General features: G+C 39.8%; 1 protein-coding gene across 1 annotated transcript in view; it reads right to left on the bottom strand.

The window, feature by feature from the left end:
- SUGCT (succinyl-CoA:glutarate-CoA transferase) overlaps nt 1-23,576 on the bottom strand; it is a 531,371-nt gene that overhangs the window by 71,472 nt on the left and 436,323 nt on the right. Inside the window, exons 13-14 of the mRNA XM_019535549.1 lie at nt 10,347-10,410; nt 8,748-8,780 (exon numbers count right to left, since the gene is read on the bottom strand). Of these exons, the coding sequence (XP_019391094.1) occupies nt 8,748-8,780; nt 10,347-10,410 (97 nt within the window). The remainder of the gene's footprint in view (nt 1-8,747; nt 8,781-10,346; nt 10,411-23,576) is intronic.

Below are 23,576 nucleotides of genomic sequence, written 5' to 3'. Positions count from 1 at the left end.
TTAAGAGTTATTGAACTTATATTGAATGTGGTTTTTCAGGTCACATATCTATTAAAAAGGAGCTGAATGCAGGGAAGGAAGACTGAGGCATTAAACCTTATCCTCAGTTAGGAGATCCAATTTAACAGATAAGTGAAAAGGGGAATAGACAAATGACTGAAACAAGCATGGAAGCCAAAACTGCCTAGGCCAGATAAGATTTACTAAAATAATAAGTATTTGTACAGTTTGATTTTAAAATCAGCGATCTGAGGACTTATGGTGTTCATGAGAATGCATGTATTAACTGACCTAATGATTGAATCAGAAAAAAAAAAACCCATAAAGAACACTGATCCTAACCATTACTGGAGCAAAAAGTAATTTGGACATTTCTTTACATGCCTGGTAAACAGGTCCACAGCTGGATGACCCTAATACAGGAAAATTGACTCCATCACTGAATTGTGGAGTTCCCATTTGTGATCCCTAGAGAAATGTCCACTGAAACTATCAGAGAGTGTGGTTTGAATATCCTGTAAAATATACTGTTGACAGAGTGATCTGACAAAACAGGCACTAATTTCTGAGTCTTCAAACTTTTATGCATAAAACCATACTCAACCTCAAGCACTGAATGAATGCATTTAGCTCTCTAATATCCCAAATGCACACCAACTTCCTTTCTTTTGGAGAGAGAAAAATATGTGGAATAAAGAAAACTTTCCTCCTCTTTGTTAGAGGAAAATGCACCCTATTGGGAAAGAGACTGAACCGCCTTCATGAGAGAACTGTAATAAAGGGCCCCTGAAAAGGGAGAGGGAAGGTGGGCTGGGATTGGGTACTATGTGAAACTGGATTGTATAACCAGTACAAACAACTCCCAGTGCCCATTTCTCAGCAATTACAGTAGTTATAGTAGCCTTCCTTTTTGTAGATTCTCATGATTTCTAGGTGGGTCATAAAAAGGCTGATATCAGAATGTAGAGGGAACCGTCTTCTGTCTTTCCGGTAAGGGTTTCTATTATAAAATTACCTCTTTATTGCAGGTGTGTAAGTTCCTAATGAATAAAGTATGATCCTGTTCTCTTTCATCATGTGGACGGAGTCATTCATCTACCTCCTGAGAAGACTACTGCTCTGAAATGGTAAGTTTTCCACATCTTTTGGAATGCTGGAATACTGAAGACAGGAAGAGCATCTTGCTATTGCAGTGGTTCCATAGACTACTAATAACTTACCTTCATTGAGAAAGGCATGAAAACCGATACCTGTTTTTCTGGGACAGTTTGCCGGTGTATTTCACTAACATATTTCAATTAATAAAAATAATACTTTGCCAGGAGATTTGGTCCTTCGAAATGCAATAGTGTAAACTTGCCAACAAGTAATTTTTTCACCCCAAAAAGTTCCAATTGATTAGTTTCTTTATTAAAAGGTACTTAGGTTGGGGTTTTTTTCAAATGCTAGTGTTTATGCCTAACATTGGCCACTCATGTGAACATGAGTGAATTTGGAACAGGGGGTTAATAGAAATATTCTGCTTTCCTGGGTGGAATATTATACTTTTTCCTAGGTTCCATAGAAGAATAGTAGCAGACATCTGTCGCACTGCTTTTTCTGATTCAAAAAGTGCTTTATTAACAGAAAGTAATTTTATTGTTCATTAAACTGTGAAGAATAACCAGCGAGTTGTGTGGGGTTTCCTATACTTCCTCTGGAGGAATTTGTTGTGCCTCTGCTACCTTTTTTTTTTAATTAATTTCTGCTAAGTTTTAAAATGGAGATGACAGGGTCCAGGTTAATATACCTCTTCATCTACAGACTGGTCTTCATTCTCAACTGTTGATCCTGTTGAGAGATCTGAACCAGTTTGTTCTTTATATAAAACAGATCTCTAACTGATTTCCCTTGTGCAAGATCCTTTGTGACAATGTTTTACTTATGGATCCAAACTATCTCAATATGATCACTGCTTATGGCTAGGTACAGACATTCAAAAAGCTCGAGGTGGAATTCATCTAAGTTACGTGGTTTTCTGTAAGCAGCATAGGCTAGATCAATCACGAACAGAACACACATCTGCCCTTGGTGAGGGCTGCTCCTGCAGGCCCTCCAGCATGCCCCCATGGGCTCCCTGGGCTGCCAGAGACTGCCAAGTACCCAGGCCACCCCAATTAGCTGCTGGGCATGGGTGACCACACCCCAAAATCCCCTCCTGCTTCATTTGTCAACCACAGGCATCTGTGAGCTGGGGGCAGGCAGTGGGCATAGGGAAGGAAGGCATCGGTTTTCCTGGGCACCTGTGTTCCTGGGCCATGCTCCCACACCCCATCATGAAGCACTCCACAATGCACATATGGGCCTAACACAGAGCCCGGGAAAGCCCGCATGCTGGGGTGAAGCCCCATGGAGTCCGCCTGGCAGTTGTTTCCAGACTGCCCTTTATCCACAGGGGCAGAACATGAGCATAGTGGGGGTACATGGCTGGACAAAGTGGGCATAGTTGGCAAAAAGTCTTCTGTCTCAGGTACATGGAGTATATGTGTAACTGCAATGAATGAGCATTCAAAAAAAATAATTTACCCTATAAAAATCAATCACTGAACAGGCCAGTCAATGGCAAATACTGCCACCCAAACTGAAGAGAGACAAGCTCTTTTGCAAAGTAAGTCACCATAAAAAGAAAATTCTTCTCACACTTTTTTTGTCAGATTCTAACCCAAGAATAAAAAGTGGGTGAAATGATAGTAAAATACAAATAAATTCACCAAGTTGCTGCAAGGGGCGTCTCACTTGTTTGCTACCTTACTCTCTGGTGACCCCTATCTTATCCCCTTTGTAGAATTTCTAAGGACCTCATTTTGCTAATTGAATGGTTACACTATACCTCACCAAGTTGTATATATGTAAAAATTCTCTCTCCATTAATACACTCTGTATGATATACACGTGTGTGTGAGCACACACCTCCCACAAACACACTCAATAATTAAACTACATGCCTTACAGAGTGAAATTTAAGGAGCTCAACCTATTCGGCTTATCAAAATGAAGGTTAAGAGGTGACTTCTATTGTGTAAGTAGTTTCATGGAATACAAATCCTGAGTACTATAGAAGAAACCCATATATGAGCCAAGTGCTAACTGCTAGACATTAAAGCCAGACAAGTTCAAAAGAAAAAAGTGAGGCGCATCTTTTTAACAGTAAGAGTGGTTAGACCAGTGGTTCTGAACAGTTTTAGACTCAAGGTACCCCTCAGAAAATGTCAGGTCTCAGTTTTCTCTTGTTTTTTTGACTAAAGAAAAACAATAGAACAATTCTTCTGTTGCAAAGAACTCAGATAGGCCATTACAGGTCAGAGTATTTTTGACGCATGGATTCCTCTTCGAAATCTCTGGGTGTGTCTTGCGAATCATGTGCAGGTGTCTGCATGCCTAACAGTGCTAATATTGATTGGCACCCCACAGTACCCTTAAGAGGATCTCAACCAGGCGCCATGGTTGACAATAACTGGATTTGACACCGGAAGACACTACCAGATGAACTAGTGGATGTCTTTCTGAATAAGAAATGTTTTCATCAAACAGAAGTTACAGGGGTCAGTATAGCAATACCCGAACAGAATTGTGTGTCTTGCATTGTATAGGTGAATGGACTAGAGGATTTAATGGTCCCTTCTGATGTTCAGATCTCTGCAACTATGAATAGTTTAGACCTCACAACAGTTTAATTCAGTCATTCCTCCCAGTCCTGAGTAGGCCTATATAAAGCTATTTAATTTAGAGGAGAAAGCCATAAAAGGGCCACGCACTAACTGCTGTAAGTTAAAAGCTCCTTTGTAAAAGAGAAACAGGGTTTGCATTAGGAAGACATGGTGGGAATGGAGGATGAGTATACATAGCCTCAGAGTGTCTTACAGATTAAGTAAAATTGTCTAAATGTTTAAACATAACCAATTTTTTCAGTTGGAAATGGATTCCTTTACTTATCCAATAATTATTAAAGATCATAAAGATACGCTTGCAATTTATGGGAGCTGAAGTAACGTGACTGTTTTACAATGCACTCAAGAGAGGCACATATGTATCTTTACAAGCACACACCCTGCCCTCATTGAGCACCTGGCTGTGCTTCTTACACAGGAAGAGGGTAGGAAACAGCTTTCTGAGATGCTTAAGTGGATAAATCTGAGAAACTATTTTATTCAAAATAACAATAAACATGTTATTATTTTTAAACAAAACTGAATTCCAAAGACAAACATTTCAGCTGTAATATATACCACTGCTGGCATGAGAACAGTGGTTTAACCAAACTGTTTGCCTAAATAATTCATTCTTTACTTTCATTCAGATGTGCAACTGAATACAGCAAAGTGATACTTTCTCTTTATTTATATCTTTGGAAATGTTTGTGATATAAATGTAAAGAAAGCCAGAGAGTAACCCAGTGGGCATGGAGGAAAAAAGAAACATAAGGAAAATCTCGATTAGAGGGAAAACCATGGATTATACATACAGACCTCACTCACAGATTTGATTTTACCAGTATTTGATTACTATCTTGTATACTGTAGTCATGGCTGCTTTTTTTTTTCCTTTTTAGAGGAAAGCACCCTGCAAGCATTTTGCTTTCAACCCTTGGAAAGAAAGGTGTTCTGCAAGAAAAACGTCTACCCTAAAGAGATATTTAAATGGTAACTCTAAGGTCCGCAAAGAGAAACTTCCAGCAGAGATGAGCTTAGTGCTTGGGGATATAGCACTGTTCCCTGTGCAATGCAAAATTCCTAGTTCTAGTCGGTGCTATAGTGCTGAAGTTAAATGCTATAGTGAAGCGTAAGATGCATGCACAACCAGTCTGGCTTTAAGGGAGAAGAATTCTTCCATTTCTAACAGTCACCAGGAACAGAAGTACCACTAATCAGTTAGAAGGTCATTCCTTACTTCTTCCCTAAAATGTGGGAAAGGATTGATTAAGGTGGTACTAGCTTGTATGATAAATCATTTAAAAAAATACTAAGAAAATGTATGTCATAGGGTTAATAAAGTCTGTTATCTATTCTTCACAAGAAACAGTCCTAAAATGAACAGATCAATATCGCATATTTGAAAAATAAAACCAGTTCCTTATCCGTCTGCATAACCTTCAAACTTATAACATACTCATTACCTTCCCCACCATCTCTTTTCTGGTTTTGCAATCAGTATCAATATGCTGTTTATAAATTTATTAAGATTTTTTTTAAAGTATTTTGAGGCTAGCCAAGCGAGATGACATACATCATTTCTGCTGAGTTCCTGTAATGGTACCGAATTCCTAAAAATTGAAATCAACTCTGCAAATGTAAAAGACATAAACACTCAGCACTGATGACTAAAAAAGGTGAATGAGGTAACAGGAATGCTGGTGAAGCTGTTTGTCTCTAATGCTCCATAAATAGTGAAGTGAAATTAAAAATTTTCAATCAACTTCAGCTATGTGCATATGCACACACATGCGTGCACACATACACACACACGTGTGATGAGAAGCAGACAGGATCAGAAGTTCAAGTAATGATGTGTGCAGAGAATTGCTGGAATTTTTGCATGCTGTTGTTATTGTTTCTGTAGTGTGGGATCCCCTAGCTGCAGGAAACAATGTACTCTAGTACATATTTACTTAATTTCCTGCAAAATCCCTCAATGCAGGATGATTTTTGATGAATGCATGCCACCATATATCTAGTCCTATGAATCTTCCCTTCTCCCTCACACTTCAAGATCGAAAAATGCAGTGTAAAGTTAACAAGAGTCTGTGGTTTCTGGCATCTGAGGGAATATACTAAAACTGAATAGCAGTTTTCACCTTCGTAATCAGTCCGAGTCTGCCTTGTTTGCCTGGACAAAATATGTAATATATACATATATATATACACACACACACACACATACACACACACATATTTTGGCATTTCTAGAACTACTTCCTTCTGAAGATATCAAAAAGTTTTTTTAGATGTTAAGAGATTAAGAATTATGGAACCCCTGCTGAATCTTCATTTTTAAAGACAGGAAAACATGCATTTTAAAGACAGGTTAAATGACTGGTCTGATGTAACAAAAGAAATCTGCATAACTAAAAGGAAGAAATCCAGGTTTCTTTATTCCCAGATTCCTAACCAGAAATCTATTCTTCTTTCAGGACCACAACATAACAGTTACAAAGAAACAGCTGTGACGTAATTTCTACCAAACCACACCAACCAGACAATTAAAAAAACCCTGATTATGAAAAAATATTTTTTTGCTTACACAATACAATTTAAGAAAACCAATGAAAAAAGGATGGTTCTTTACACTGACTAGTTAATGTGGATGATCTGAACACAGGGCCAGGAGTTTATGCCAAAATGAAACACTATACCACAGTTCTTAACTGAGTTCAGATTAATTCTTCAAGCATGTGAAGATGATCTCAAGAGATAAAAGAATGGCATGCCACAATGCAAAATCTGTTCCTCACCTGACTGATGAACCACTTGCTCTTTACAGAGAAAGTCGTGCAGAATCTCAGTGTCTCAGCTGAATTGCTTTTCCTGGGACCTTATCTGGTAGCACTGGCCAGAACTGCCTACTTCTTCATCCAACCAGCTGAAGACTGCACACGTTTTTAATATACATAAACCTAGGCAAGGTGATACATATCCCAGTTACCTCAAGGCTAGATAACTGCAATGTATATTTACTGGTGATTTTCCTTGTTCATTTTTATGTCTACAGCTGGTGCAGCATGGGCATGATATCTACGTTTCATAGTTTCTAGGGTCAGAAGGGACCTGAGTAGATCATCGAGTCTGACCCCCTGCCATGGCAGGAAAGAGCACTGGGGTCAAACGACCCCAGCAAGGTGTTCATCCAGCCTCTTCTTAAAGACCCTCAGGGTAGGAGCCAGCATCACTTCTCCTGGAAGTTGGTTCCAGATCCTAGCCGCCCTGACTGTGAAGTAGCGCCTCCTGATATCTAGCTTATATCTACCCTCTGCCAGCTTGTGACCGTTATTCCTGGTCACTCCTGGCAGTTTTGACGGAACAGGGTTTTGTTTCAAATTTCATTTCGATTTGAAACCTCTGTTCCATTTCATTTCATCAAAACAGTTTTGCTGTTTTGACATTTTCCCCCATAGACTATAACAGGGAATCTCAAAACAGCCTATAACTTTGTCATTTCTAGCCTGATTGGGATGAAACTTGCAGAAATGATAGCACCTTGTGAGGGCATGAAGCCTGCCAAGTTTCAAGGTGATAGATGCAGGGGCTTCAGGAAAACTGCACCTCAAAGTTTTGAAAGCAAAAAACTCATGTCACGTGTATGTGTTAAGCCACAGTGGAGTCAAAACTGCAGGCATGGTAGCCCTTGCTGAGGCCACGAAGTCTGCCATCTGTCAAGGAGAGAGGTGCAGGGGTTCTGGGGCCCTGCACCTGTAGCTGCTGACAGGCAAAACTCGTGACATGGGTGGGTGACACTGTGTGTATGTTAAGGTGCGCCCTCGCTCAAGTGATACCAAGGCAGAAAGCAGGGTAGTTCAAACAACGCTGCCTTTTATGCAGTTTTTCCATCCCTTCCCCAGAGCACTGGGATTGGAAGAGACCTCAGGAAAGGATCACAGTCACTAGCCAGCTACACAGTCAATAATGAAAGCACTCCTTCCCCCCACTTCCTCCTCCCTCCCTTTACTTTAGTTCTGTTTCCCTGCAGGTAAGCCCAGCTTGAGCTTTGAAACTCGAAATGTTTCGAAAATTTCAAAATATTTCGACTTGCCTTGTTTCGTTTCAAGGCTGTTTCAAAGCTCTCTGTTTCATTTCGATTTCACTGTTTCAAGCTCAAAACAAGTCAAAACAGTGTTAAAATGAAACGGCCAGTGAAATTTCACACTTCCCTAATAGCAAGTTGGGAAGGAGCAATGTTATAGTTATGAATGCAAATTCAGGGCCAAGAATATTAACTGATGATGCTTCCTTGCTTTGTCTTGGGCCCACAACTTCCCCAATGGTATTACGAATACAAGTTTTTACAATAGTGAGACTCATGGTCTAGCATTTACAGAGAAATCCCTCATGAAATTCCTAGTAAAAAGTTGTTACCTAATGGAGGTAGCCCCTATTGAATGGCTGAATATAATTACATTTGAAACCACTTAAATACTTTGAAATGGATATTGAGAAATGGTTAACCTACAAGTGAATTGTCTTCGTAAACCAAAATGTGTGTGTAACACTTGCTCTAGGAAAACATAGGATACTCCCAAAATCTACATTCAATGGTAATCAAGCTCTAGGTTCACTTTTTTAAGTTATAGGCAGAACCATATTCTATTCATTCAGCCTCCTTCCTCTACTCTATGCCAGGAAAGGAAGGAATTTTGCTTTTCCTGCTCAACTGTCCAATAATCATTATAGCCATCTGCTTCAGTACAACAAGCCCTTCATAGAAGCCCATCTAAATGGCTAACCATCAGAGAATAAGATGATTTATTTTCGTTTCAATGCACTGTCACAGGTTTTGAGTTTTAATAAAGTAAAAAATAGCCAAGGATTTGGAAAGCACTGTAGTTTGCCTATGTGAAAACTTACTCTCCTGCCAGTGGTTTCTATCTCTGCTGACAGACTGTTAGAACATTCCTTTCATCTCCCTCCTCTTCTTGCAGTTTAACCTAGCCCCTCAAGGAGTATTTTATTTCTCAAAGATAGATTATGTATTGCATGCAAAATGAAAACTTTACATACTTTTTCCTGTTGCCATCTGCAAAGCTTTTCTACCTGGTTTAAAAAAAAATGAAACCAAAACCTTTGTTTGCCTTTCCATTTTGAATAGACAAAATAGATTTCCTTTTTTCCTGAAAACTCAATCATCAGGAGGTACATTATCAAAAAAGTCCACTTCAATTGTGGAGGCATATTAGTGTATTTTCAATTAAATTCCTCAACCTGAAAAGGCCTAAAAGTAAAATAGAAAGTAGGAAAGAGACCAAAAATGAGGCATATAAAAAAGTATCCATGCAGGAAAGATGAAATGATATGAACTTCATTCCTCTCTAATCACTCTTTCTGTAACCCAGTGTGACTCCAGGATGTGCAACCTAAGAGAAATTGTATAGGTCAAATTCTTCCTACAGCCACGTGTGTACAACTCAGTTGAAATTGATGAGAACTGTATGCTGTATTAGAAGATGGAATTTTCACATTAGATGTTAAAGAGACAGTATTACAAAATATAACTGAAATGCTGCTCTGCATGGAAGAAGAAAAGTCAAAGTCTCTGATAGAAGAACACATAGAGAAACCACCTCACAGTTAGACAAATATTAGAAAAGGCACTGGGGTCAGAAATGGATGCAAGTGTGAAGATTCCAGTTGAGATTTTCACAAGTACTGCATGATGCCTATCACCAGCGTGACCATACCACCTGGTTTGGCTGGGGCAGTCACAGGCCGTCCCAATGTCACAGCTGGTTGGTGAGAATGGAGACAAAAGTCCTGGATTGGTGTCACTCTGCCCACACTGCCCAGCCCGGCTTCTCCTGACCAGCGGCTGGAGTCTGCAGGTGGGGAAAGATGGGGGGGGGGGGGGGCCACACTGGGCTGGAAACCACTCCTCCTGCCTGGGGTGGGGATCAGCTCGAGGAGGGGCAGGGGAGCAGTGTCCCAGATTTCCTTAAAAATAATATCTACCTATCACAGTTCCTACTGGACTTAGTAAGATTTCTAACTTTGCCTACTCTGGTAGCACAGGTAGGGCACTTCTGTTCAGCCATTCTCAATCACAAAAAAAGAAAGAGAAATAGCAACTTCAAATCTTTGTCCTTTTGAAATCCTTTCAGAACAAGACATCTTTACTGTCAGCCCTGCTATCTAATTTCTATGATCCTAAAAACACAGTGTCTTGGAATATGCTCCAGTGTGAGACTCCCCTTCCTCCCACCCCTCCTTTTTCTATTAAAAAGGCCCTAAAGGACAGTTTGTATAACTCTCAAAGCAGATGTAAATCAAAAGCAGATTTCTATGTCCTATCAGATAGCTTAATACAAATATTTCTAGCTGTGAGCATTTGCAAATATTATGAAATCCATGAGTCCATGTTCATGTTTTAGGAGAACTGATCTATGAAAACGGTGGGATGGTCCAACACACATTTCAACCCACTTCCACCCCATCACACTATTGGAGCATAAATGAGCATTGGTGTCATCTGTCAGTCAAACTTCTGTTCCTTTAATTGAAATAGCAGGATATATCACTTCTTAAGCTTAGTTCTGGAAGTACTTAGTACTTCATGAAGCTTTTTTTTTAAGTTCCATTTAAAAAAGAAGAAATAAATATTCCAACCTGGAACAGCGATTCTCCCTGCTGTTGGGTGGTCCATTTCCATGATAAGACCATTGTGCAGCACCTAGAAAAAATAAAAAGAACCACTTACTAGGACCATAAATACAGTAAGTTCTTACACTGAAGAAGTAAACAGGGAGCAGAGGTACAGTCACTGTCAGGTAGCATGGTAAATACACTCATACATTAACATTTTCAATTTGCTTCAGGTCAACATTGCCAGCATTGCCAAAATAGGATATCCTACTATTAAACACCTTGTCCATTTTTATAAATCTAAATAAGCACCTAAAAGTGAGCAAAAGATTTTGATTTTATGAATATAGCTTAATTTGAAGCCACTGGCATGTATTTTTTTTCCTCACTTTTAACCCTAAATTGAGTTCTAATATTACTAAAAGGACAGCCTTATAAGCTCTGTGGAACTGAATGCATAGATATTAGGTTGCTGACAGATGTGGAACCCCCTTCCCACCCCAACCCCCCCAAAAACCAGCACTTTACTGGAAGAATAATATTGCATCAGTTTGAATCAGCTCCCCAGCATCTATATAGCTCGTATGCTTCAGCGGGATTTTTTGGTGCTTTTATCTAATAGCTGATCCAAACAGATATTAGATAAAAGTGCCAAGAAGTCCTGCTTCAGCACATCAGCTATACAGATGCTGGGCGAGCTGGGTCAAACTGACATGATTCCTCTTCTGGACATGCGTTGCCCCTGGTGCAGGATGACACCAAGATGGAAGTAAAGCACTGGTTTGTTTTGTTTTGTTTTTTCCGCACCCGTAAGCACTCCACAATCTCAGATTCAGATAAACTGGGCTAGTTTGGGCCCAGGAAAGTAAATGCCACCATCTCCCTGCTCCTGCTCAGAGGGAGACAGCCATCAGGGACAAACCATCAGGAGAGAGAACAAAGGCCTTTGCTCAGTTTTTAAACTTTGATTCCTTATCTTTCCTGGCTTCTGTCAGGAACTTCAAGCAGCCTGGACTTGAATTATTTTCCTTTGATTGCACTTACCTATCTGTGCTTCCCAGCAGGTATCTGCCTTGAGCTTTCCCACAGCTCACTGCTGTCTTTTTTCACCTTCTTCCTTCTCACCTTCCCTCCCTGTCTTTCTCATGGTATTTCTATGCCATTCACACTTCCCTACTGTTTCTACCAGCTCTTTTCTCTGCTGTGATGCCTACAAAAGCCCATCTCTGCTGATGGTGGAGAGATGAATAAAAGACTATGCTTCTTTCACCTTTTTTTCTTTTTTATCCTTGTTCTTCTCCTTCTATCTCTCTTATTCCAATTGGAAAAGAAAGACGCTGCTACTTTTGCACCTAGTGCAATTCACATAAATCTGCACCAATTCTTCATTTGTTGGCACCTTGTACCTAGAGCCCCAGACTTCTTTGATGTCATTTAAGTTTTACGCCCTTAGAGCAAGAATTGTATAGTACCCAATGCAATGGGGTTATAAGCTTTTGGGTGTCATCATCATATAAATATGTATTACTAATAATAATTGGAAAGGAGTTGATAAAGCACTGCCTTCATCTTCCCAACTTGCTGCACAGCAGGGCTAAATTGAAGCAAGGGAAGGGGGGATAATTTGTTACTAGAGCAAACAATGGATTAGACATGTAAAGCCATATGTCCAAAGATTTATTGGCACTCCACCTCCCAGACAATCCTCCATGTCACTGTGGATGAAACTGACCATGGAACATGTCTTCTTGGTGCACACTACATTCAAACCCATGAGAAAGAGGGGAGGGGGAGGGGAAAAGATTTGAAGATTAAAGGCAAAAGAGCAATTAAAAGATATGTATTACACTACACTTTCAACTACTACTGGATGGTTTTCACACAGCCTTGATTTTTTTTCATATTTAAATAAATTAATCTCAAATAATGTATATAAGTATTAGAAATTCTAAGAAACAGCATCAAACCTTTAAACCTTTACTCTGCAAAATCCTATTAAAGACTTATGTGTAACTTGCACTCTCGTTTTTTCCACTACTATTCACTTGATCTTGAACTTGCAATGGATCACCCTCTGTAACACTCTGCAGTCATCCTACCAGAAGATGCATGTAAGAAGGGAATAAAACTTGTTTGAGAACTTGATTGCTTAGTAGTATATCAATAGTTCAAGTGCTCTTTAGGGAGGTTCATCTGGGAAGGCATTACATTTGCACATGCAGCTTTGTCCCCCAAAGTATACAAATACAAAGTATACAATACAAGATGAAGTTTTTCCCCCAAATCAGCATGAGGGGATAAGCCCCTCAACTTAGATTCACATACAAGGAAACCTCATTAAATACAATGTCTATCACTGAATTGCTGCCAAAAGGAGCATGTGCTTAGTAACAGAAACCAACCATGAAGTTGATTAAATGGAGCCAACATTGATCATGACTATAAAACACATGGCCCATATTCAGCAAACATACTGGTGGGAACTTATTTATTTATTTATTTATTGGTGCGGCCCAGGTGTTCCCTCTGCAGGGAATTGGCACCAGGCCTAAAAGTACTGCTATCCCAGGCAGGCACAAGGAGAGCCAGAACCAGCCCTAACACCCTCTCTTGGGTACCAAAAGTACTACATTTGATATGCCAATGGGAATCTACCACAAGGATAAATTAATGCAGCCCATCTGAATACATATCCGGTAGTGCCCACTGCACACACTCCCCCTTCAGCATGGACTGTTTTTCAAGTTATAATAAGCTGCAACACTGAACACTTTCTTTTCACTCCCAAAGCTGAGTTGCACCTGCCTTTCCCATTTCCAATGATTCCTGTTTCTTCACCAGCCTTAAACATCAGGCAAACATCACCAAACAGGGTCCCAAATAGTTTACCCAGAATCCCTCTATGGCCCGCTCCTTTCAGCCTGTTGCATTAGATTAGTTTCGCCTCCTTGAAGTATTGCTGGACCACCCTGTCCTGAGCCTCATCTGCATATACATTTTTGGAGCATCCCAGGACTCTTGACAAGTAGACCAAGTTCCCGTCATGTGGAGATAATTAGCACGACTCCGTTGTAGAGGGGTATATATCTAGAGTACACACACATACTGCACAGTGCTGAGCTGTAGGGTCACCATGGCTTGAAATGCTGTTGACCCTGCTGGGGCCCAGCCCAATGAACTATATGGTAAATCTTTTGGCTTTGAACTAATATCAATCATAGTTTGTACTCTATATTAGAAGATATAAAAATGCTGCTTAAAAGTATGTTTATAGAGTACCTGTACTAAAACTTGCAGCACTTTCAAAAAAAAAGGTAAAATGCGTAAGTTCTGGATGAATGAAGTCTATGGGTTTATTTGTATGCTTATTTCAAGGTCAGTGTTTTCAAACCTGGCTCTCACTTTCATGTGCTCAGGGACAGCAAGGTCAGACAGTAAGGAGGGAGGAAAGGAGCTTTAGGAGGGGAGAAGCAGGGAGGGCAGAGGGCAAGGGGGCTACCTAACCTCCCAGATTTTCCCTTCTCTGGCAGTGGGAAGGGAACAAATTCACGGCAAACCTCCAATAAATAGATCCTATGCCTGGAAAATTATAACAGATTTATACATTTTCCATATATAGAATCTAATTATTGAGAGGCTGTCTTATATTCAGCATCATGTTATATTCAAGTAAATATGAAAGCATCTTTTTTTCTTTTTTTTGTCCTACTGTACTTAGCTGGGCTATCTAATAAACCTTGCAACCTCAGCCCACTTCTTCTTAGCCTTAATTAAGACTTTTTCCCTCAATGAAAGCCAATTTTGTAAATTCTTTAAAGTTTAGTTCCAACAAAGTACTTATATGCATGTTTAACCTGAAACATATGGGATGCTCATATGCTTAAAGATAAGAATATCCTTAAATGTTTTTTTGGATCAGGGCCTAAAATAAGTGTCTAAAAAGAGCACTTGCCTAGGGGAGTTGTAAAACTAAGAACTAATTGAAGATAGAAGATTTTCATGATGTGGCTTTATGGATTCCAGTTTCTTTGTTTAATGCAGAGAAGTGCTTGAAGAACTTTACTAATTCCTATTTTTTGGAGAAAGATCCTATTCTTGCACTAAATAAACAATAAAAGCATTTTTCCTTTGGTATATTTAAGATAAGGATTATTAACCTAACTTGTTTTCTTTTTTTACAGAAGCTTTTCATGAGATGCAATCATGTCTTCCCCCAATTTTGGAGTACGTATGATTTTCCCTCTCAGACTGCTTTTCCCTAATGTACTATATCTCTAGTACTTTTATGTTTGTTTTCCAGGGTAGTTAATCTTCACACCAATATATTTAGTTCTATTCTCCTCTTCTCTTTTTCAGACAGATTGAGCGATTATAAATTAGCCCTGTAAGAAACGGATCTGGCCAATGCCTGTACATTTCTGCACACAACAGCAATATGGTTTCAAAGAAATGTGTAATTTCCTGTTTCATTTGATCCTATTATTGGGATTCCCAAAATAGAAAATTACTGGAACTTCATTCTTATTTTCCTGTATACATCCTATACAAGGGAGATCATACGGACACACCGTATCATCAAGGAAAACCACTTTCTTTCATCCAATCCTAATGAAGAGACAATATTTACCTTCATTATCTATCAAGCAAAAGGTAAATCCAGAGAACGAACTAAAGGGGAGGCAGGAGGAAAGACCTGGTTCTCCACTGTCTTTCACCTTGCAAAATAAGTATAGAGTGGATTCAAAGGCCTACCTTTCTGGTTTGGTAGTCTTACACTTTGTATTTTTTTCATTCCATTGTAATGAAGTAGTGAATCAGGCTCAAAATGTACAATGTGGTGGTGTCTCCCTCCACCGAACATCTACTGAGCTAATATTATGTTACACAGATATATGGATACAGATATTTTGGAGTTTCTTCCTTATGACATTGTCCCTTCTATCAAAATGTTCTGATCTATCCTTACTACATTAGAGACCAGGCAAGATTCCTCCCCATCATCTGATACTATTTTGAATCAAGCTAGTAAAGGTAAGAGTATCATGTTTACAGGCCATTGAGGACCACTGAGGCAATGGACACAGGGCTCCACTGTTTCTTTAACTCTGGCATGAGGAAGGGGGTGATATTGTCAGCACCACACTCCAGTTACCTTTGACGCCCAGGTTCCTCCTGGTACCCACTGGAGAGGAGGCCGGGTCTATATCAGGACAGCACTGGAAGTGGAAACAATGCATGGAAACCCCAACCCCTGTCATCTGGGATCGAGTCCAGGGCCTTCCAGTCTGTAGCCAGTCACCCTACTGACTGAGCTACACAGCTTCCAAGTCAAGCTAGTATCAGGTGGAATTCTGCAAAGATTGACACTTTGATCTATGTCAGGGATAAAATCAGATTCTACGGGGATCTGCTGGCCAACAGACCTTTTATGCAATCTCATTTTTAAATGATTTAATCAATAGAGAGTCATCATAGAAACTGAAGGGGCAGCCTCTCTTATCAGCTGAAGAGAAGAATGCCAGGTTTCTCCATATTTTACCTGGTGTCCTTATTTGCACCATTTGTCTTATCAAAAGGGAACCGTGCATCATTCATACTTTTTCTATTTAAAATTCATTACTCTTCTCTTTTCTTGCAATGTAATTTTTTAAGATCACTTACACTGGTACATATGTTTAGGCCTTTCCCATTGATTAGGGAAAAAAAAGGAGACCTCTCTTACTTGCCAGCTAAAGCAACAATGCATGATAACTGTTCAAAGACTCTGCACACCCATGCTGACTTCAGTGAAAGCCAGGGTTGCTCAGCGTCATGGAATTACACAAGTATGAACTCAGACCCCTCATATTCTGTTCTCTGGATCAGCCATTTTATGAATGACATGTTTTTTCTCCACCTGACATTTGTGTTTGTTCTCTGTTGATTTACAGTCCTTAACACTATAGGATCCACATTAGGATCCACTGCTGTACTGATATTTTCCATATTCTCTGAGACAGTATGTGCATACACACACATGCAAGTGAAGTTAGGTTTTTACCACATTAACATCAGTGGAACAGGAACTTCTAACTTAGTAGAAAACAACAACAGCAATCACCACAATTTACAGTATTAAATAGACCCTGGACTATTTTGTAACTTCAAAAAAACTTACAATGGCTACAGTTAGCCACATTACTTTCTCTTTTACTTTGGTGAGTAAAAGGAAAAAATATATTGATAACCTTTACTTCAACGGTAGTTTTATCTGAAAACAAGCGTGCATAAAAACTCTTAAGACCTCCAATATTCTATTTGCATAAGGAAAACAGAGAAGCACTCGATATATTTCATCACATATACTGACAACTGTTTCATCATTTTCAGTCAGCTTGTCATGAAAACAACTATGAGGGATGTTTATATCAGCTGTTGGGAACGTAAGAGAACATAACTTGGGAATAAATGCTAAAGGTTAATTCCACTATTTCCTGGACACTCTTAAAAACTACCAACAATAAGATATGGAGTTGAAATCCCATGTGACCATAGCTTATGCTTACATAATTAATTTTAAACTTTAACTTTGGTTATTTCTTGTAATCACACCTTGTTCAAAAAAATCCATGTAGTGAAATGGCATTTCAGTGTTAAGGTGTCTGTTAATATCATTGACTTTAAATACATCCTTTATTTTTCAGTTGTATTTTGAGGCTACACTCTATGTTCCAAAAATTTAAAAAATGAATTGGTATATGAAAGAAAGAGAGAGAATATAAGGAAGTATAATTAATGTTAAACAGTATACACCTGCAATAACATAATATTAAAATTGATTTATATAAAAGAGTCATGAAATTCAAAATTAACGTTCCCTTAGGAACTTTATCTCTACCCTCTTGTGAGGAAGGACCTTTTCATTACAAGATCATAGTACATATACAATAATGAAGCATGCCACATAAACTTTCATAGGTCATCTCTGGGGAGAAAATAAAACATTTACTATGTTACGGTATTTGACTTTATATTTATTGAGATAGACAGACAGCTTCAGTGCTCATTGTGTTTCCTATAGCAAGCATAGGAAATCCTGAAAATACCACAATATATAAAACTACCAACACGCTGTAAATATCTCTAGATCAATTTGAAGAACTTTGACTCATTGCATCTCTCAAGGTTCATAAGAATATTTGATGCCTGAAGTTAATTCTTCAGGAATAAAATAAATAAATAAATTGCAACTAAATTTCAAGGCAGAATACTGAGAATTGTAAGAAATAAATGGATAGACTAAGGTTTGCTAGAGGCTAAACAAAGGTTGATATCCTTTTAAAAAAACCGTCTCTGACTCATCAAAATGAGAAAAATACTTGAGTTTGATTATCAAAGGCATCAAACACTAGACATGATTATTTGGTGCCTTACACATTTTATGATCATATACATTGGCACAAAGACAAATGCCAAATGCCATCACAAATAAATGATAGTGTTTCTATTCATACTACAGGAATTTAAATCACAGGTAGCCAACCTGAAGCACAGGTGCCACAAGTGGCACAGGCAGCCTCTATGCAGGGCACATGGCAGATCAGGGAGGGAACAAAAAGCAGCTTAGACAGGAGCACCAGGAAGGAAGTGGAAAGCAGAGCAGCAGATGGGGCAAGGGAAGGGGACCAGAATGGCACTCAGAGAGGATGTGGGACTAAGCTGTGGCAAGCCTGAGAAAATGATTACCCCTCCCCACTCCCGACCTTGTTTAAATGAGTCCCCTAAGAGCAGAGAATGGAGAATCAGGCACATTATACATGTTCACTTTCATGCAGATAAGAAGCTCTTTGGCTGCCTTATAGTTACCTGGCAAAAAAAAAACCCCGAACCATAAAGTATCTGATATCTTGACTTTGGTCCTTTTCAGTTGTAATGTAATTAGGAATCTGATTGCCTAAGCTGAAGTGAGGCTTCTCTTTGGTTTGTTAATTATCAGATAGGTCCCAAATTCATTCTAGCTGCTTGCTACTTCACACAGCAGCCAAATTCCCAATGCTAACTAAGAGAGCCAAAGGAAATGGAAAGACTATGCTAAGTACATTGCGAGAAAGGAAATCTCAGATTTAATTTTTAAATTGCTTATTGAATATGCATTTGAAATATACATACATTCTGATAACACTCCTTAATACTGTTATCAGGAGTTAATGAGAAGGGATTTTCAGGGCCACAAAGAAAATGATGTAACAACATACTCCATATCTTTGTTGCCACAAGATAGTTAGCTATTGGTAACTGTAATTCCTAGCTTTAAGGAAAGAAATAATATGAGGGGGCAGTGGGAAGGTTCTGTATCTGCTAAACAGAAAACCATAACCACAGTCACCCAGAAAACAAGCAACAATGTTTAGCTCAATCAGAATTCTCGTGTTATTATGTTATACACACAGAAAAATACCTGTCCCAAGTCAAAATAATCTAATATATTTGAAATCAAGTGCGTCTTGAAATCCTTTCCATCTCATTGTATACTGCCCTTGTACTAGCCAAATGGGCAAATAGGAACACATTATTTGGTATACCTGAGCCTATCAAGTCTCGTTGCTTACACAGCAGTGCCCATCTTTTCAAATCTCAGTTTATATGGAAATTCCTTTATACGTCTAATAACTTTAGACATCTGTATTTAAATCTGAAGCCCGAGATTATTTTATATACAGAACAGTAGCAAATTTTAACAAACAGCTACATAATTTTGATAGCCACTGAGTCACTTCCTTAAATTCTTGACTTTTCTTTTCAATGAACAGAATCTGGACTTTGTGCCTTGATGCTCTTTATCAGTTTGGTCCAGCATTTCTTATTTTGACATATCAATTTTGATAGTCCCCTATATCTTTACCAACTTTCAGGTTCCAGGTTCTCTCTCCTGCAAACATTCTCTTGGATGCAAAGTAGTTTTTAAAAAGTATTACATTTCTTTGTGTAACATCCTTATTCTCCTTAATTGCTTCCTGGGAGACCAGTGGATATAATTTCTCATAGGTGTCCTGCTTCTACTATACATTTTATTTTCTTGGAGGGGAAATGATTATTTTATATGGAGGCAAGGATCACTGATTAATTGCCCTTCAAAAGTCCTAAAATGCACACCCCACTCCCAGTTCCATCATATTTTTGACATGCTCTATCTTACAATTTTTTCTAATCGTCCTCTAGAACTGGATTTTCATTTTCAGAAGGATGCTTGTTTGGAAAAAGAAAAAAAGAAAATCTTTATAAACCATGCCATATAACTATATTTAATTATTTCTTACATTCCCTCCTTCTTTCTTGTTTGGTGTCTGAATGCCTTTGTTTTATTATACATTACTTAAACTTAGCTGTCTGCTAGTTTAAGTCTGACCATTTTAATTTTCTCTTTATTGAAATTCGCATCTTTATCTTTTTGAAACTCTCCTTTTTTAAGTTTGTTATCCATACTGCTACATGTTGGTATGAGCACAACACTGACAACATTGAATTTAACTGTACTGTAGTCACTGGTCACTAGTGGCTAATAGTGCATATAGGCAGTTGCAACTACAGTGGCTGAACATACATTGTGTTTTATACCAGTTCCTGCATCTGTTATTTAGGATTAAGTAAAGAATAGGCACTCAACTTGTGTTCTCTAAGTCAGTGGTTCTCAACCTTTTTCCTGCCAGGACCTATTTGCAAAAATCAATGGCCTGTCCCCCATCCTGCTCAACTCAAAGCACTGTGGCAGCACCAGCTCATGTGGGCAGCAGTGGAGCAAGTTCAGCCCCAGCACAGGCTGGCAGGAGAAGGAGGAGAGGCCTGTGGCACCCCACCTGCACTAAGCTGGGGCTGCCATGCCACAACAGGTAGCCTGGTCATGGCCTCTAGCCTGGTCATGGTCCCTCCTGCCCTCCCAAGCAGCATGTCCTGGCTGCCCCGCTCCCACAAGCACAGGCACCGGTGCCAGTGCCACCAGCATGGCCATTCAGCTCTCCTTCCCACCGCCCCTCTGTCCCGTGACAGCTCGCGACCCTTTGAAATATTCTTGTGACCCACAAGTTGAGAAACACTGCTCTAGAACTAAGTGTTCAAAAGAAGCAATCATTCAACGTGATGAAAAATTGCTTCCCTTATACCTTGTCCCACTGTGACATTTGACCAGCTGAAAGTAGTTGAAGTCACCCGTTATTGCTGCCTTATTATTAGGCTTAGTTGATTCTTTGATCCCTCTCTACATTTTGGACTTAATATCCGTTTCCTGATCAGAAGACCCAGTAGTATAGCCCTGGTGCTATTCCCCCGGCTCTATGACCTAATCTGTCCTTCCTGTTCAATTTATGGCCAGGTATTACACTATCCCATTGATTTTTGTCATTCCAAAATTCTTCAGTAATGGCTAGCATGTCAAGGTCCTCTTTCTTTGCCAAGAATTCCAGGTCACCTATTTTTTTCCCTTTGCACTTCTCACACTGGTATATAGAGATGTATAGGATGTATATGTGGGGAGGAAAAAGGGGGTTGGAAAGGTGCATTTATATTTAACCCTTTACTCTGATAATTTTAACTTTCCAAAGTGTACCACTGTAGTCTCTACTGTTCTCCTTCAACTTCGCTGTGATTTCAGTCTTATGCTATACCTAATACAGAGGCACCCTTTATATTACTTAAATCCCTAAAAAACGTTTGTGCAACCTGAGTGCTCCTCAGCATTTGTCAGCCTTCCCCCAGCTCCTCACTTAAGTCTTCTTAATTTCCTGTGTCAGCTGCCTGGTCCTGCTATGGGTAAGGCAGAATCTACCTCTGCTCTATAGGTTCTCACAGCACCAAACATCTCTAGTCAAGTTAAGTCAAGACAGTCCCGAGGCTGCTGCAAACTTTGAGACACCTTAGATCAGGGTGGGCAAAATGGCAGGTTCACCCAGTGGTTAGACTTCATTTCCCAGCAGCTTTTGCTCACCTCACTGCAGCCAGTTTCCATGGAGACCCCAGGAGCAACAGGGTCATAACAGCATGGGGGCATGATTTCCCTGTACACCAGCCTGAGCACTGCTGGCAGGACCCACAGCTGAGCGGGGAGCTGCTCTGGGCCCAGGACATGCAGACTGCAGCTCTGCCCTGCAATCACGTTGTCACCACCACAAGATCCCGGCCCTGGCCTTAAAGCTGCTCCCTGCCCAGTCCACCCCTGCCTTAGTTGCTGTAACAACCCTCCTTTGGAGGTTACTTGAGTTGCTTTGCACCACTGGTGATTCTTTGGGCAAAGTGCCTGATGGCACCCATCCTCTAGTGGCTGCGTGGTTAAGTCAAGAACAGTTACTCAACTTGTGTGCTCTAGGACATTGGTTTCACAGCCTTTTTCCTGTCCTGACCCACATCCCTCTGGCCCTGCCAGTGCCCAATCCCCAGCCCCCTGCCCCACTGGGCCATGCCAGTGTCCCTCACTCCTAACTGGCTCCATCTCTGTTACCCTCCCTTAACTGCTCACCACAATACCTTGTTGTTATTGAGAGTAAGTAAAGCAGACTGCCCATGGGCCTTAGAATGAGCCTGAGCCCAATCATCTCATCAGCAGGTCCCTCCTGAACCCCATAGTCTCAGTCTAGCTCTTAAGGCCCCCTTGGCCTGGCTGTGCCCCTGCAGGACACCTATAGCCTCAAGGGCACATTGCATGGCTGTTTTTCCCCTACACCACACCCCAAGCCTCGCAGGTGTTAACTCTTCAAATGTTCCTTTTTCTTAGCCCCTCTTGGGACTCTCAGACCCTCTGGGTCTCTCTGCCCTCTTTCTCTGGGCCCTTGGGGCCTATATACCCTAATCCCCTACTCTAGCCCTCTCTGGCTGGTGGGTCCTCTGTTCCACCTCTCAGCCCTGGCCTAAGCTTGAAGTGGCCAGCATACCATAGTGCCCTGCTACAAATAGGCTGTACTGGTCTATATGGTACCAGATAGCAGACCAAGAGCGGCCTGGCTTGACAGGGAAACTTCTCTAGCTTGTGCCAAATTCAAACTCTTTTCTTGGACATCACCATCTCAGCCAGGAAGCAAAACTCTGAAGTCCTCCCTGAGTAGCTAAATTTAGCATTTCAGAGACAATGGTTGTAAGGACTAAGGACTTCAGATTTTTTCAATGTTGAAAGAACCACTCTTTTATGCCTCCCTACTTTATTAGTACCAAATATGTACCACAACCATGGGCTCCTTTCCAGCACTTTTTGTGTAGTGTCCCCTGAGGTTCACCCTTTTTTACACAATGGGCACCTCACCAATTTGTTCACGTGGTGTACACATGCCCCAACTATTAATAGTCCCAATCATTTAATTGCCTTATTCTTCCTTCAAATTAAATTACTGAAGAAAGAAGTATTTGAATATAATATGTAGAATATGTTTTCTATACTAATTTTTACATTTCCTTTGTAGTCATTGCCAAATAATAAAAAAGAGTGTACAAAACCCCATGCCAAACCACATAAACAGCCATGAAAAAATACACAAAACAAGGACAAATTAAGTAATCAAAACAATATTAAAACAATGAAAATCTTCCGTGACAGTTATAGCTGAAACACCTCACCATCATCTAAATCGACAAACACATATTTATTCTCAGAGAAAAAGCCCCAAATTCAATTTATACCTCACAGTCTAAGTAAATATGAGACAGCTGCTAAATATGTCTGTATAAATCTCAAATGTTTTCATCAGTTATATTGGAAAATAATGAAAATGAAAAAAGGAAGACTTTTTACTCTAACAGCAGGTGGTGTTCAAGTAAAAGGTCAATTTTTGAATTCTTTCAGAGAAGCAAATATTTCAAAGGTGTTTACTACAATGAGTCATAATAAATTTTTGTGAGAAGTAACAGGGGATTTGGAAAAAAAAAGGATTAAAATTTAGGGCAGAAATTAGTCAGTCACATAAATGGGCAGATTTTCAAACTTGCTGAGCTCCCACTAACTTCAGTGGGATTTTGGGGTGTTCAGCACTTTTGAAAATCAGGCCCCAGGTACTCAGGTGCCTGAAAATACCTAATGGCTAAGATTTTCAAAAGTGACTGGTGATATGCGGTGATTCAATATTCAGGAGCCTAAATGCATGCAGTTTTGAAAGGGCCTGATTTTCAGGGAATGGTCAGCACTTTTGGAAAACCCGGCCTTTTCATATGATCTCCAGTTAAATACTGATGCACACAAAATGATTAGCTGCTTTTGAAAAGCTTGGCTGTAGCAATCTAATTTTAGGCACCTCGTTTAAA

The sequence above is a fragment of the Crocodylus porosus genome, unplaced genomic scaffold (genome assembly GCF_001723895.1).
Source record: "Crocodylus porosus isolate Cpor-Errol unplaced genomic scaffold, CroPor_comp1, whole genome shotgun sequence".
Classification (NCBI taxonomy): Eukaryota; Metazoa; Chordata; order Crocodylia; family Crocodylidae; genus Crocodylus; species Crocodylus porosus.
This window is presented reverse-complemented; position numbering and strand designations above follow the sequence as displayed.